Here is a 16,711-nt window from a genome sequence, read left to right on the forward strand (position 1 = left end):
AGATTTTGAAAGTACCGCAATCAAATTTCAGTCTCATTTCTCATGCAGTCGAGTCATGCACACAAACGTAATTTCACAGCAATGCACATCTAGCGTGTTGCATGCATGCAAACACATAACTTGTTGCTTATAAATGCACCACTTGGTAGGTGTAACATCTTTGTGTGTGAACACATTTGTGGTGAGTGAATGCATGTCTTTTGCATAGAAGCATGAAATGAGAAAGGAAGTAATCATTACGAATTGCGATCTTAAGCTTTCACACTTTATTTGCACTACATAAATTATAACATGACAAGACGTGGCCTGTCATTCTGTCTATATCTACCGATAGCATAATGACAAAAAAAAAGTAAAAAAATGAATGCTTAAATCTTTTTTTACCCATTCGAGCATCTTTTTTTTAATCCATTTGAACATTAAAATCAAATCAAATCAAATCAAAATCTTCATACAGCTGCATCAGGAAAGTCTGACAATTTTTGTTTCCCTTTTATCAAAGTGTTAAAGATCACAAACTGTTATATTCACTTGTGAATGCATACGCAAGTCTAAGTTCCCATCCAACAAAAAACAAATGCACACACAAAAACAAACAAACAGACAAATACAGTGCATAAAACTCACTGTTATTGGGGAACTCTGCCCATCGGCGCAACATGCCCGCGATGATCGTGTCGCTCTGGCTGGTGGGCATGTTGGCCCGAATGTCGGAGATGTGCTGGGTGGAGTTGGCCTGGATGTCGTACAGGATGGGTACAATGACGGACTGGTGCTCCTGGCCGACCAGCCCAGCGACCTCCGCCTGCCGGCTCAGCTGGACCTGGGTGTGTGGTGGGATGAGGGTCATGTGCATCTCATTAGCTTCTCTCTTTATATCTCAACAAATTACAAACAGATTTCAAACTTCTATTAATTCATTTATTTCTTTACTATTTTTATTTTTGGTTTAATTTATCTATCTTTTTTTTTTTTTTTGGGGGGGGGGGGGGTGGGGGGTTTCTATTGGCTCAATTAAACTGTTATAACACCAACATCTGTTCATGAATGACATATATCTTCAATATTTTGGAGCAAGAAAGATGAGCTTATTCTTCGTAATGGCACATGCTGATACAATTCTCAGGAGATACTGGCTGCGGTTACTTTCAATGGATGACTCTTCACATCACACGTCATTAATCTTTGTGAACATAGACAAAAATAATAATTGACTTCATTACAACACTATGAATTAAATCACTTCACAAAATTTTCATTTGAGTGTGACTTGAATATGCACCAACTGTTCTTGAAGGAATGCCAAATATCTAAAAAATTAAGTTCAGTATTAAATGGCCATAGGAAATGCAAAACAATCTCAGAGACATCACTACGAATTCTGACACTAGTAACTATCTACACACACAGCTCATGAAATCTGATGGATTCTTCACTAATCCGGTGCTGCTACAACTCGTTAACATTTTGACATCATATGGAACCACCAAAGAGAGGGTTCACTCCTGTTCATTGCATGATTGGGATGGGGGGGGGATGGGGGGGGGGGGAAGGGTGCAGAGTGGGAGGTGAGAGGGAGCTTACAAAGAGTAGCATCTTAGACTTGATGACAACGGCCGGTATGCCAGCGGCGGCGAAGGTCTGGAACCCCTGGGGCACCGTCAGGCAGAGCTGGAGGGACCACCTGAGGGACGGGTCCGGCTGGGTCTCCAGGTGCATCAGTTGGATGAGGTCCTTGAAGACACCGGCCGTGGCGCTCAGCATGCGCACAAAGGAGGTGAGGGCCTTGGGCTTGAACGGCGGACACACCACCTGTGTGAGAAGGATTTAGGGGTTAGTGGTAGCAGGCACCCATGGGGCAAACGTGATAGTAAAGATTGGGGGAGGGGGTGGAGGGCAATGAAACAAGAGAAAGAAAAAATTTTGTAATTCATGATGTCTTCTATACCCTCCTTCATCTTCTTACATTCTTTTCCCCTCACTCCGTGTAAGGATTTATAGTGAAAAGAAGATGATAGAAGCCCTCATAAGTTCTCCATTATTTCTATGCTGTAACCAGTTTAGCATGACACAGATAAGACATATGGAAGGAGAAAACCCACTTTCCCTCAAATAAAAAAAAACAAAAACAAAACATCAACAATAACAAATGGAAAGTCAAGATGCATTCTCTTCATGGTCAAGTTTTTATCCCTCATAGTCACATAGACATCCCGGATTACCCCGGACCACCCCGGATCTGATCCGGGGTGATCCGTGGAGAGATCCGTGTTGACACCTTGGACATCCGTGTATGTCCGTGTAGATCCGCGGACATCCGGGAGGCCAACACTGCAACTTCTGGAGGTCAAAAACATCTTGTGTCATTCGGGGATTGCCGTGTTGGCAGAGCGATCCGGGTGGTCCGTGTGGCTGCCATGTAGCTGCCGTGTTGATCCGTGTAGATGCCGTGTTGATCCGTGTAGACGCCGCGCTCTTCCGGCCTTATCCGTGTAGCTGCCGTGTTGATACCGTGTGTACAGTCATACCAACGCTCGTCGACACTCTATCGAGGTCGAAACTATCCCGGATCTTCCCGGATCACCGTGTAGATCCTTGAGCATCCGTGTTTATATGTGACTGGGGCATTAAATAGCCTTGTTTACCACTGACAGGATCATCGTCTCAAATTACCCACTACCACAAGACAGACGAAGGCTGTCATTGGCATTGAGAGGGTTAAAGGAAACCAAAGCCCAAATATCGATGTGGATTGAGTGAAAGCAACAAATTAATAGAAAACATTATTGAAATTTTGAGGAAAATCGGTTCAAAAGTTATGAATTTTTTTTTGTTTCAGTGCCGTCATCGCTGGCTAAGGAGACTACTGCACTTCATGACGTCATTTTAGACAACAATGTACAGAAAATAAAAGGGGAATTCCATAAAATCTCATTTTTCATGAAAAGTACATATTTCATCAGCTTGATATGGACATATGTTAAGGGCAATATTATTCCTCCTGCTTTGTGAAGGAGGTAAGTCAAGTGCTCTTTCATTATGCTAGAAAAGTGACAATGTTGCATTTTCTTCATTCTTTTTTTAATATTGTTGTCCATAATGACTATGAGTAGTCTTCTCATCTAGCAGTGATGGCACCAAAACTTTAAAAACTTTCGAATGGATTACCTAAATTTCTTCAAACTTTCACTGATGTGTTCTATAATATTGCTGCTTTCATGTACTGTGAAAGTGGATATTTTCGCGCCACTAATTTTTTGCGCTCGGCCAGGCCAGAAGAGTTTCGCGTGTTTTGAATTCCGCGGAATCAAGACATCAACTATTGGAACATACGGGCAGCAGAAACATTCGCGTGCTTTTATTTTTGTGCTAGTTTCAGGTTGCGCGAAATGTGCGAAAATTTCAACACCGCAAAAATTTCCACTTTTACAGTAATCCACATGACATTGTATATTTGGGCTTTGGTTTCCTTCAACTGGAATGATTCTCTTGATTCCTGCACCCACTTCTGGTCGCCAACAGGGCCGGACCCACGCAATGAAGTCAACTTCTCATCTAAAATGGACGAAACAACTTTCAAGCTCTCACCTTGTTCTCAAAGTAACGCTCGATGACCTGCAGTTCCTCCGGATTCCATCGCTCCTTAGCATCTGCAACATCGTTATAGTAAGTGAATAAACAATTTCATAGAATTTCCTTGTTCAAGCTCATGAATGGATTTCCATATAATTGAACTTTATTATAGGGCTATAGGGTAATGTTCAAGGGCATGTATATATTGTCGGCTGAGAATGAGAATGGCGTTATATAGTTGCCTTGAACACTATGGGTTTCGTGGCAACGTAACACCCTTCTCATTCTCAGCCTATGATATTATAGTGACATATTTGCTTTAAAAATATACATATATTTCATACTGTTTGGATAAGGTCATCCTTAATTTAATTTGTAGAGGGAGACAAACTGAAGAAACTCACACCTGAAGATCGTCCTTGCAGATAATTATTATGAATTAAGATGCTTTCATAAGGCAAACTTACAGTGATGTATGAAAGATTTTTTAATACTTCTGATTTGTATCAAATAAAACAAAAATCAAATTACGAGGAAACACTTACTAGCATAGGTGTATACAAATCAGCCACCATACTCTGTCAAGAAAACTGTCATAAAAGACCCCTGTAGTAGTCAGGATACAATTTTAATTGTCTCTTTCATATGTGCTAAAAGCAAAATAGATGTTTATAGATTATTATTACCAATATTTTGTTTTTCTAGGTGTATATACAGTAAAGACTGTGTTTCCTATTGTGTCTACTTGTTTGTATATGTGGAACTGTTACAACATTCCAGCCACATGATACACTGGCCAAAGATGGCAGTCCCACACATGCGATCTTGTGTCGGGAGATATGCTTTTTTTTTTTTTTTTTACCTTGGCTCTGCTTGACCTGTAGATGCAACTGTTGCATGTGCGCTGGGTTGAGCCAGACACGGAATTCAAGCGAGCTGTTCTTGAATTGTACCCCCTGGTCACTCTGCGGGAGCATTGCCAGCTGAGTGAAAATACAAAAGACAGGACTCGTGTAAGATACGTTACAATCCCCACATATATGCAACCTTGTGAAAGACAAGGCAGAACAATACCTCGTCCCCCTACTTGTTTCTCTGCTCAATCTATTCTGAATCGGGCTAAGCTTCATGTCAGGAATTGAGAAAAGGGCATGCAAATAAAGAGAGTAGAGCACTGCTTTGCAAAGAATATCACATGTTGTTTTACTAAAAGCTTTTCGATTGAGATTCTCCGATCTCCCCACAGACTTGTGCATGTTCCCCTATGTTAATAGTGGGCTGAAACTGCCAAGACTGCTTTTGTTCCGACAATGGGCACAGAGAGATGGAATCAACTGAGATATTTTCATTTCTTCTACAAATGAGTGCAAGGAGATGAAAGTTTTGAGTTTTGCAATTACCAAATACCAATGGGAGTATGACTGTTTGAATCCATTTGTTTTCTCAGGACAAGAGCATGCCATATCATTCAAATCAGACATGTAACTGCGATCTTGACTTTGTTCATGTCATCATATCACCCTTCAGTTGAAGCTCGTGATTCACACAAAAGACCAGAGATGCAGTTGACTTGAATAATGGTCTGATGTCTAACAAAGCCATGACAAAAGCAAACAACACAATAACAGACTAAGCTGCATCATTTCATATGCACATGGCAACATGACAGCACGGGATTGGTTCTGTTTGTTTGTCTGTTTGTTTGTCTGTTTGTTCATTTCTTGATGATTTTTCTATTCTTGGCATGAGACTCTTTCTTCAGCATCCTGATGAAATACTGAGGTAGAGGTAGGAGGGTATAGCAACTGAGAAAGCTGGTACTTACTTTTGACCGGAATCCTTGCTCCGAGGGGGGAGTGGTTTGATTCTGGAAAAAAGGAAAATGAAAAAAGAAAGAAAGAGGGTAAATACAACAGAAGAAGTATTCAGTCACGTTGCTCAAAACACATCAGAAGACCATGTTCTGTACAAAGATTTGCCGATCACACAAAGACACAACTTTCTGGTAACCAAACTACCATGCGGATATGTACAAACAGCAAACCTCGGTCAACAAATTAGGTCAGTGGCCGCATAAAAAAGTCTGGAGTTTTCTCTGTTGTTGTTCATTTTGTTATGTTCTATGAAATTCTTTGTGTGAGCTGACATTCATGAGTCAACATATGGCCTACATTTTGCTACTATAGTACTAATTATCAGCTATGGGTAACACTTCTGTGATTATTGGCTAGGAAAGCAACACAGAATATGTACAGGGAAAAACAATGGCCCATGTCACTACTACAATGATAATCGTCACCCAGAGATGAATAATATCTGAATCCTGTATACTGTACGAGCCGCAATTTTTGCGTACAGATATTTTCGCGAATTGGTACTTGGAGGATATTTTCGCGTGTTGTTAATTTCGCGGTTGTGAGGGTCTAACTGAACTAACTTATTTACGCGTTGTTATTTTCACGTGTTGTTATTTTCGCGGTTCAAAGGCGATTCGCAAAATTCGCGAAAATAAAACCACCGCGAAAATTTCAGCTTGTACAGTATGCAGTATACGTGATGGTGTGTATTCACAAAATTAGTAACTCACAAAGATTTAGCCTCCCAAGACAAAGATATACTGCATATGGTTTCCAAAGTTGGAAGTGTGTGCCTTTTCTCCTGAAAAAAATTATAATACTTCTTTCTCACTACGTCAATGTGCTTCTTACTTATGAGTTCAACCCCTCGTAAAATTGTTTCACAAGTTCCCCATTTAGCAAAATACATGACACATAATTTTACGGTACCGGTTTAATAGGCAAAGCAAAGCAGAGCTTTTGATTTTGAGCTCCGCATTGGTTTATTGCGTGCGTAAATGGTCATCACCTGTTCGGAAGTCAGCACGCGCTTGAGGTGGCGCTGGAGGTACGTGGAGCCCAGGAACCGCTCGATGGGGGCGCAGAGGTAGGTACTAACCGAGGTTGGCGTGCCCGGGATGGCGGCCGGGGTAAACATCCGGTTAAGGGCATCGTGGGAGAGGATGGTGGGGAGGCAGGTGGCCAGGTTGCGATGGGGCATGATGCGGGCTGGGCGTGGCACTACCACACAGAAGGAAATAAAAGAAGTAGAAAGGATAACACAATTATGGTGGAGTGAGGCGAGACTAAAAACACAATGTAAGCCATCTCTTGACCAGTGTGTGACAATTAGATATTAAGCTGCGAAGGCGGCAGTGATGGCGGGTCCATTTAGAATTGCAGTGCCAGCACTGAAGGGGCCAGCCTTACTGCATATCAGACCATTATGATTATCGTCATCGTCATCATTTTCATAATATTTGATAACATATTTTTCATAGTATTAAGCAAATATCATGAATATCATCACGTAACACAATAGTGCAATTTTTCTTTACACCAAATGAACTTCTTGAAGTTACCTTCATCTGTAATACACCGTCATCAAAATATAGCTGGTGAGTAAGATACGACGCACACACACACACACACACACAAAAACTACCACATAAATATCTCCTGCATGTGACAATCTACCAAATCTGATATCTTACCAACTTGTCCCTGCTGGCCTGTCATGCCGCTACTGCCCGGAGAGAGGGTGGTGGCACCCATGCTGCCAGGCGACTGGGCCATCCCAAAGCGCTGCACGGGGGAGGGGCCCGGCATGGAGGGACTGCCGGGCCACTGGCGGGAGCCCGGCGAGGGCATGGCAAGACCCATGGAGGCGGTGAAGGGCGAACCTCCTTCCGCCAGACCTGACAGGGAGGGGGATGAGCAGAAAAGTGAGGGAAGAAAGGGATAGAGCAAGTGGGGGCAGGGATCCTCGAATGACCATCTGCAGACATCATTTGAAGTCTTGCCTCCTGTCATGCTATAATTGTGTACTTTGCCATCACCCTCCGTGCATTTTCTCTTAGTGTTCAGAGTAATACAGATTGAGTTTATAGCAATCTCATTCATAGAGAGAACAGCATTAAGACAGAAAGCCTCTGTAACTACACAGGGCTGCACACTAACCCATTTTTTCTGCCGGTCCGACATGTCTCTGTCGGACCGGTAGATGCCCCATTTTACCATTTTTTACCGGTCCGAACAGAAAACTTACCGGTCAACAACGGCAACCTAAAAAAAACATTAAATTACTTGCAAACTTATTTTCTTGTTTTTATGGACGTACCCCCCCCCCCATGTACATTTTACTGATTAATGTCTTTTTAAACGAATTATTTATTGCACAAGAAATAAAAAGAAAATGAGAAAAAAAAAATAGAATGTTTGTTCGTGAATTACAGTGTAAAATGATAATGAAAAAAAAATCAGATTGTATCATGCGTTTGTGACTTTTTCTAAACATCGGCGCACGAACTTGCTGCATAACCGTGATTTAATGAATTATTTTAGCTGTGATATTTTCTGATGCACGAGCTACAAGGGGTTCTTTATTTTTCTTTCGACACTCTCTTCGCATTTGTGCATGTGTTCTGAAAGGTACACGACATGCAGGGCCGAATTCGCAATCCTCTTTGCGCCCATTTCTACTTCAAATATCAGCGGGATTGTGACGATTTCATGAATTACTTCGGCTGTAACATTTTATGATGCACGCGCCAAAAGGGGTGAAAATGTGTCCTTTATTTTTTTGCCGATATAAACTCTTCGAATTTCGTAAGTGCGTTCTTAAAAGATGTACCACACGGCCGAATTCATGATACTTTTTGCGCCTATTTTTACCTCAAATATCAGCGGGATTGTGACGATTTCATGAATTACTTCGGCTGTAATCTTTTATGATTCATGCGCCAAAAGGGGTTGAAAATGTGTCCTTTATTTTTTCCCGATAAACTCTTCGAATTTCGTAAGTGCGTTCTTAACAGATGTTCCACACCGCCGAATTCATGATACTTTTTGCGCCTATATTTCTACCTCAAATATCAGCGGGATTGTGACGATTTCATGAATTACTTCGGCTGTAATCTTTTATGATTCACGCGCCAAAAGGGGTTGAAAATGTGTCCTTTTATTTTTTCCCGATAAACTCTTCGAATTTCGTAAGTGCGTTCTTAAAAGATGTTCCACACCGCCGAATTCATGATACTTTTTGCGCCTATATTTCTACCTCAAATATCAGCGGGATTGTGACAATTTCATGAATTACTTCGGCTGTAATCTTTTATGATTCACGCGCCAAAAGGGGTTGAAAATGTGTCCTTTTATTTTTTCCCGATAAACTCTTCGAATTTCGTAAGTGCGTTCTTAAAAGATGTTCAACACCGCCGAATTCATGATACTTTTTGCGCCTATTTCTACCTCAAACAAATTATCAGCGGAATTGTGGCGATTTCATGAATTATTTCGGGTGTAACTTTTTGTGATCTCATGCACGCACCAGCTAAAATGGTTGAAAATGCGTTCTTTAATTTTCTCCCCACAATCTCTTCGCATTCCATACATAAAGATATACGACACGGCCGAATTCACGATCCTTTTTGCGCCTATTTCTACCTCAAATATCAGCGGGATTGCGATGATTTCATGAATAACTTCGGCTGTATTCTTTCATGATGAACGCGCCAAAAGGGGTTGAAAATGTGTCTTTTATCTTCTCCCGATAAACTCTTCGAATTTCGTAAGTGCGTTCTTAAAAGATGTACCACACGGCCGAATTCATGATACTTTTTGCGCCTATTTCTACCTCAAATATCAGCGGGATTGTGACGATTTCATGAATTATTTCGGCTGTAATCTTTTATGATTCACGCGCCAAAAGGGGTTGAAAATGTGTCCTTTTATCTTCTCCCGATAAACTCTTCGAATTCGTAAGTGCGTTCTTAAAAGATGTTCCACACCGCCGAATTCATGATACTTTTTGCGCCTATTTCTACCTCAAATATCAGCGGAATTGTGACGATTTCATGAATTACTTCGGGTGTAATCTTTTGTGATCCACGCACCAGCTAGAATGGTTGAAAATGCGTTCTTTATTTTTCTCCCCATAATCTCTTCGCGTTTCGTATGCATAAAGGTATACGACACGGCCGAATTCACGATCCTTTTTGCGTCTATTTCTACCTCAGATATCAGCGGGATTGCGATGATTTCATGAATTACTTCGCCTGTAATCTTTTATGATGAACGCGCCAATATGGGTTGAAAATGTGTCCTTTATTTTTTTCTCTTCGCATTTCGTAAATGCGTTCTTAAAAGATATACGCCACGACCAAAAATCATAATTCTTTTTGCGCCTATTGTCTCCTCAAACTTCAACGGGATTGCGATGATTTTATGAATTATTATTCGGCTATAATCTTTATGATGCACGCGCCAAAACGGGTTGAAAATGTGTCCTGTATTTTTCTCCCAATAATCTCTTCACATATCGTATACATGCGTTCTTAAAAGGTAGGCCTATACGACACGGCCGAATTCACGGTCCTTTTAGCGCCTATTTCTACATCAAATATCAGCGGGATTGCGATATTTCATTAATTATTTCGGCTGTAATCTTTTGTGATACACGCGACAGAAGGGTTGAAAATAAGTTCTTTATTTTTCTCCCAATAATCTCTTCACATTTGTGAATACGTCTTCAAAATTATACACTGCACGCAGGGCCGAATTCGAGATTCTTTTGCGCCTATTATTGTTTACTCAAATTTCAACGGGATTGCGATAATTTCATGAATTACTCTTTGGCTGTAATCTATATGATGCAAGCGCCAAAAGGGGTTGAAAATGTGTACATTATCTTTATCCCGCTAATCTCCTACCATTTAGTACATGCGTTGTTAAAAGGTATACGACACGGCCGAATTCACGATCCTTTTTGCGTCTATTTCTACCTCAAATATCAGCGGGATTGTGGCGAATTCATGAATTACTTCGGATGTAATCTTTTGTAATGCACGCACCAGAAGGGGTGTGTCCTTTATTTTTCTCCCGATAATCTCGTTGCATTTGTGCATGCGTTTTTGATAACCGACACGGCATGCAGGACTGGATTCAAGATCTTTTTTGCGCCTATTTATTTCCTCAAATTTCAACGGGTTTGCGTTGATTTCATGAATTGTTATTCGGCTGTAATCTTTTATGATGCACGCACCAAATTAATATGTCCTTATTTTTTTTTTCTCCTCTATAATCTCTTCGCATTTCGTACTTGTATGAGCTTTTGAAAGGTGTACGACGCGGCCGAATTCATGATCCTTTTTGGGACGATTTCTACCTGAAATATGTAAGCGGGACTGCGATGATTTCATGATTTTTTTTTTCTCCCTTGTATTATCTCTTTACATTTTTTAAGGGCCGATTTCGTGATCCTTTTCGCGCCTATCTTCATTATGAGACCATTCTGAACGAATGAAAATATTCATTTACTGTATCGCTGAATATAGAATATGTTTTTACTTTTTCTAAAAATCGGCACAAGTAAAATAGTTCTAACATGTCAACTGCCACGCAGCTGCGAAGCCGGGATCGGATCGATCTTGCGTTAAAAAAAAAAAAAAAAATCATGAGTAAAATGACCCAGAAATGCGTGCGCTTCTATCAATGCTTCTTGTCTGGCATGACCGCCGATCGCAAGCAAACGAACAAACAAAACGGGATCGGGGAAACAATCCATGCATTTCAACAGTTACATTGTACCGTACATCCTTTGCATGTATTGCATAGCATGGCAGTGCATGAGCAGCGCCAATGCGCAAGCGAGCGCGAATAAACTGGTCGACTGCTAGTGCTCAAAACTAATATACAATTGTATGTTTACTTTACAATTGCACCGGTAGACATATTCGAAAACTTGCGTAAAACGTGTTGAACAATGCGATATTTTGCATTCTGTTTCTCCCTGATCGGGGCTGATCTTTTTCTTTCTACTGACCCCGCCAATGCTTTTTTTTTACTGGTCATGTCGGACCGGTAACTTGTGGATTTCCTGAAAAGTTACCGGACCGACAGTGACTTTTGCCGGTCTTGACCGTCGGACCGGCGCCAGTGTGCAGCCCTGAACTACATCATCTCTGCAAAAAGAATTCCCTTTGTTTCTAAAACATGCTCTCTTTTCTTGAGAGGTCTTCCATAAACGGGATGATTGTACATTTAATGTTTGCTGTTCCTCCTGACCACTTTCACAGTTTCTATCATCTTTGCTTCAACTGTTACATCATATATAATCCATTAACCAAGTTTTGAGAAGAGCAAAGATTACATTCATCACATTTTATTGTAGATTAATAATCCAGACCTACAAACAGAGTGAAAGATATTGCCTCTGAATTTAACAAGGTGACAGCACAAAGAAAAATAAAAAATACTGTGTGCACACAAAAAACTCTGTAACTTAAACATACGTCTCTCAAAGGGACTACTGTGGTATGATCATGTTCTATTCAAGGACAATGAAAAATAAAATTACACATTTGCTCACATATCGTCAAATGTCTTAAAGACTGCAACATACTGTACTTTTGTGCTTGGCAACAGTAAGTGACAATGGACTTATGTTGACTTTGACAAACACAGGGCCAATATCTTTCCAGATGATACTAGTAAATTAGATATGAAAAGAGCAGTAATGACATAGGCCACCATACCTGGTGAGGGCGTCCCCTTCATGACAGCCGATGGGGAAGGTCCGGGAATGGACGGAGGTGAGGCAAGTGGGTACGCACCAGGAGACATTGTGTACTGCACATGTAGTAGTGAACAAATGAACACACACAGAAAGAAGAGATACAAGAGTAGTAACTGCTCACAAAAGTATCAACTTCCTTTTTCTCACACTTTGGCATGCATTTTCACATTTCATTGCACATATTGGCTTCAAAGATTAAGTGTCAAGAACCAATGAATGCGGAGAAGCATGTTTCTGTATCAAGCATCTCCGGTTTGATCAAAGAGAAGCTATATCAAGCCAAATACCAGTCAAAATACCTTAGAAGGGATTCATCGAATGCAGCCTTGGTGTTATCGCCTCATCAGAATAATACATCCCCTAATTTTCACAAGCACTTTCCACTTGACCTTTCTCTTACTATAATCCCAATATATTTTCATTTATGGTAACATACATGGCAAAGACACCTACCTGTGAGGAAAGAACAGAGGTGTGTGGTGAGGCGGGTGTGGCCGGATTGCTGCTGCCCGGTCCACCGGGCGCTGTGGGAGGAGTCATGGGGTAGGCAAAGCCTCCCGTGCCGCCCTGACCCAACCCCGCGCGGGACATCGGCGAGGCCCCAGGAGGGTAAGCTGACGGCACCTGACTGGGAAGGTAGGGGTCGGGTGGGGTGGGGCCCGGGTCCATGTTGATGGGGGAGAGGGGGTTGCCATCATCCTCGTTGGCATGCAGGGTGCGGCTATTGCGGTGCTGGTGATGATAGGACACCGTCTCGTCGATAAACAGCTCCAGAAAAGCCTTAGGAGAAACAGCGGAGGTTAGAATCAAGATGGCTGTCAGACAATTACACTATCACTGATCATTAATTAACACTGAAAATCAGACTATGAATGCTGTCATAGAATCAATGCTGTAAGCTCCTATTAGTGCAATCGTTGCACAAACTGATATCATGGATTTAAGTATGTACAATTACCTAGTGTACTTGAGGTTTTGTTTTAAAAGCATTATTCATATCACTAAATATCACATAACAAAGATACAGTCACAAACTCTACCTACACAGGCATATGCAAGCATGTAGATCAACACACAGATTCTCACAGAAACACATACACCGTGTGAAAACAAAATAACATAGAGAGACACAATACTATGCGGACAAAAAAAAACCAACAACAACAGAAAAACATTACAAATACGATGCTGACATGAATTCAGAAAATCAATATTCTTAATATTCACCTTCAAATTCTGCACAGGGTAAAGACTGTCCACAATCTTCCGCACATCGAACAAGCTAAATGATCCATCTGTGTATCAAAAAAAAAAACAACAAAAACAAAAACATTATAATATAATGAAATAAAAGCTCTGTATGTAATGAATGACTTTAACATTGCAACAACAATCAAACCTACTTGACAATGATATGGGATATCCAACACCACTACAATTTGAGTGAAATCTTATATTCACCTCACTACAACTAATAAGACAATAACATATTTACACAATCCTCTTTTTTTCTTTTCTTTTATGTTTTCTTTACTACTAATTACGATTGTAACTGTGTAAGAGGGCCTCTTGAATCAATAGTGATGCATGGTCAGACAAAGTCATAGACAATTCAATATAAAGTGGAGAAGTACTCTGAGAGCACAGACCTTCGCCAAGCAGCTAATTTCTACCAATGACCTTGCTCTTCCATATAGAGATCAGTATTTCCACCCATACGTATGCATGCTGAAAAATCGTCCGATTTCCCAATAAGAAGCCTTAGCAGAAACTAGAGCATGCACTTGTTCGTGTATGAAAACCTCAAAAATGCACAGCTTGAACTCCCAAGTTCATTGACCCAACCTGCTAAAATATCGAAAATCTTCATAAACTCAACAAAAATTGCCAGATCACTACCAAAATTTAATCATCTGTTACTTGTGTCATTCTCAACCTCTCCTGTAAGTTTCATCCAAATCCATTCACAACTTTCTGAGTTATTTTGCACACTGACAAACAAACAAACAAACGCCAAAGAAAACATAACCTCCTCCCTTGGCGGAGGTAATGATGCTAGGCAAACCATACTCAAGTTGCCTTGTATACACTGAAGTTACAATCATTAGCTGCTCTTTTGATAAGACAGGGCCGAAATGTGACAAAGAGAAGAGGTCGAAAACCAGACACAAAAGAAATGACCCCTCTCTCTGGCCGGGGGACAACGACTCACCACGGACGGCCACCGTGTTCTTGCCCTTGCAGAGAACGTCCAGGCAGTAGGTGTTGTGGAAGATGACGTGGTAGTGGGTGCTGGACTGGGGCAGGAGGGCAAACTTGTGGATGGGGCCGGCCACCTGGTTGGTGGGGGCCAGGAGCCCCAGGGAGGGGATGAGCGGCAGCTTGCAGATGGCGTGGAGGGGCCCCTGGCTGTCACACAGGTTCTGGGTAGATTCAAAAGGGCACACACAGACAGACAGACAGACAGACATCAACAAAATGATGGATAAGGGTTATAGATTGAGTAACAGGAATAACATAGAATTTTTTTTTTTCAAGAAGAAGATTAAGCGAAAAAAAAAAAATGAGTTAAACACAGACACATCTCATGATGGTGCAGACCAAAGGGGAAATATATAACAAAATTTATAAGACAAAAAAGAAAGAATTAAATATACAATTAGTAGATGAGAGAATAGAGCACAGAGAAGTGTTACACCGGTGTCTTATAACAACACCTCATTTTGAGAGCTCTCATCTTGTCTCACTAATTCAAACTTGATTTTTTTTTTTTTTATATAAGTTTTTAAAAAGAGGATCTAAGGTCAACTGACCTTGATGAGTTTGGGAAGGCTCTGCTCCTCGTTGAGTTCATCTTCAAGGTAGGACTGCACCATGGTGTGACAGTTGGCGGTGGAGGTGGAACCGACGGCGCCGAAAACCAGGCTGAACTTTGCAGCCTCCGGGTCCCACGTCACTGTTACCTGGGAAGAAGACGCAAAGGGACATGGATACAGTGTAGGTATCGCATCAAGATGATTGTCCTGTGTCTGGTATTTTAATGAAAGCAATCATGCGCGGATCCCTCTTCTTGTCCAAGGTAATGTTTTCACTCATCGCTAACAGGGGTACACTGCACATTCTCAAACTTGAAATGCTACAAAACATAACTTTCCGATGTTCAGTCTTAACCCGTTTAGGACGATTGATTTTGCTACAACACGCGTTTTCCATAGACACCTGCCCGAGTATACTCGGGACTCTTCCTCAACGGGTTAATATCAGTGAGAATGCAACGAATGTACACCAAGGTATGTCGCAATGACATCTGGTAGCGATATTAACTTTATCTGTTTTTCTTTTCCATCCATTTTCTCTTTGGTAACTAGAGATTTATCTTACTTGAAGGCGGAGGTCACTTCACTTCACTCCACCCTCGGAAAATGAGTGAGAGCTCAAACCCACATGATTAAAGTTTTGTTTAACTCTGACTTGGAGTAAAAAGTTGTGGAACTTACGGTAAGCATCTCATGTTTTCACAAAAACAGGGATATCCACTGCAACCAGACATGTAGATTAGTAATAATTTGTAGGCAGGCCATTGTCATACTTATGAGGTAGTGAGATCATCTCTGCTGATATGTACATGCTGTTGTGACCAACTTTTTTTTTTCAATGCATGGGTAGATGCGACTTTATACTGTAGTTAACTTGAGTATAGGATGGAATTACATTAGAAGAACCATGCTTTGTGAGAGTATCTTGATTATGCACATGAAACAATGCCTGACTCCAGGAACGGATTGGACCTCTAATCCTTTCCTTCACTATTGCTAAGACCAGAAAGTTCAGATAAGTCCATGGGAGTCATGTCTGGGTGTGCTTGTGTTCATGTGTGTGCATACAATAAAGAAAACATCCTCTATGCATTGTACTTAAATCTCTCCCCCCCCCCCCAATAGTGACAGTTGATGAGGAAGGTATTCAATGCTGTGCCATTTTTACCATCCACTACATTCCATGTGGAAACAGAGTGCAAACATACCGTGCTGGAACGGTCTTTGCCATAGGCTATGGTGATCCTCTGGTAGGTGAACGACTGGACGTCCACTAGTGTGGTGAAGGGAGGATCTGTAAGGGGAGGGCAGATATTAATCAATGTTGACCCTTACAGTTTAATACTTGTAAACATACAGTGCCTACACAATACAAAGGTATGTTGCCATATTGTATAATCCTTTGCATTCCATGGTGTATTGTTACAGAGGCTGATGGGTGGCATAAGCTTGCTGTAGTTGGTTCACAGTACTATGCAACTCCACATAGGCCCAGTGTGAAAGTCCCTGAACATACGGGTGCAGCCGATGAGCACTGTATTGACAACACTGTTTTTCCCTATAGACATGACATAATGATTCAGCATATAATAACACAACATTGTCATTTGTGTCAAAAGTGCAAGTTCACAACCGACTGACTCTTCATGACAAACACTTCCAATCATTAAAAACATAACCATATCATACAA

The 16,711-nt window shown here is 41.2% G+C and overlaps 1 protein-coding gene across 1 annotated transcript in view; it reads right to left on the minus strand.

Annotated features, from left to right (window-relative positions):
- The window catches only part of LOC140244899 (mediator of RNA polymerase II transcription subunit 14-like), a 44,396-nt gene that overhangs the window by 1,349 nt on the left and 26,336 nt on the right, over positions 1-16,711 (minus strand). Inside the window, exons 24-36 of the mRNA XM_072324508.1 lie at positions 16,229-16,314; positions 15,018-15,167; positions 14,417-14,627; positions 13,432-13,499; positions 12,658-12,984; positions 12,164-12,257; positions 7,124-7,327; positions 6,439-6,650; positions 5,399-5,440; positions 4,436-4,556; positions 3,589-3,650; positions 1,585-1,812; positions 628-823 (exon numbers count right to left, since the gene is read on the minus strand). Coding sequence (XP_072180609.1) covers positions 628-823; positions 1,585-1,812; positions 3,589-3,650; positions 4,436-4,556; positions 5,399-5,440; positions 6,439-6,650; positions 7,124-7,327; positions 12,164-12,257; positions 12,658-12,984; positions 13,432-13,499; positions 14,417-14,627; positions 15,018-15,167; positions 16,229-16,314 — 2,001 coding nt within the window. The remainder of the gene's footprint in view (positions 1-627; positions 824-1,584; positions 1,813-3,588; positions 3,651-4,435; positions 4,557-5,398; positions 5,441-6,438; positions 6,651-7,123; positions 7,328-12,163; positions 12,258-12,657; positions 12,985-13,431; positions 13,500-14,416; positions 14,628-15,017; positions 15,168-16,228; positions 16,315-16,711) is intronic.

This window comes from Diadema setosum, chromosome 21 (assembly GCF_964275005.1).
Source record: "Diadema setosum chromosome 21, eeDiaSeto1, whole genome shotgun sequence".
NCBI lineage: Eukaryota > Metazoa > Echinodermata > Echinoidea > Diadematoida > Diadematidae > Diadema > Diadema setosum.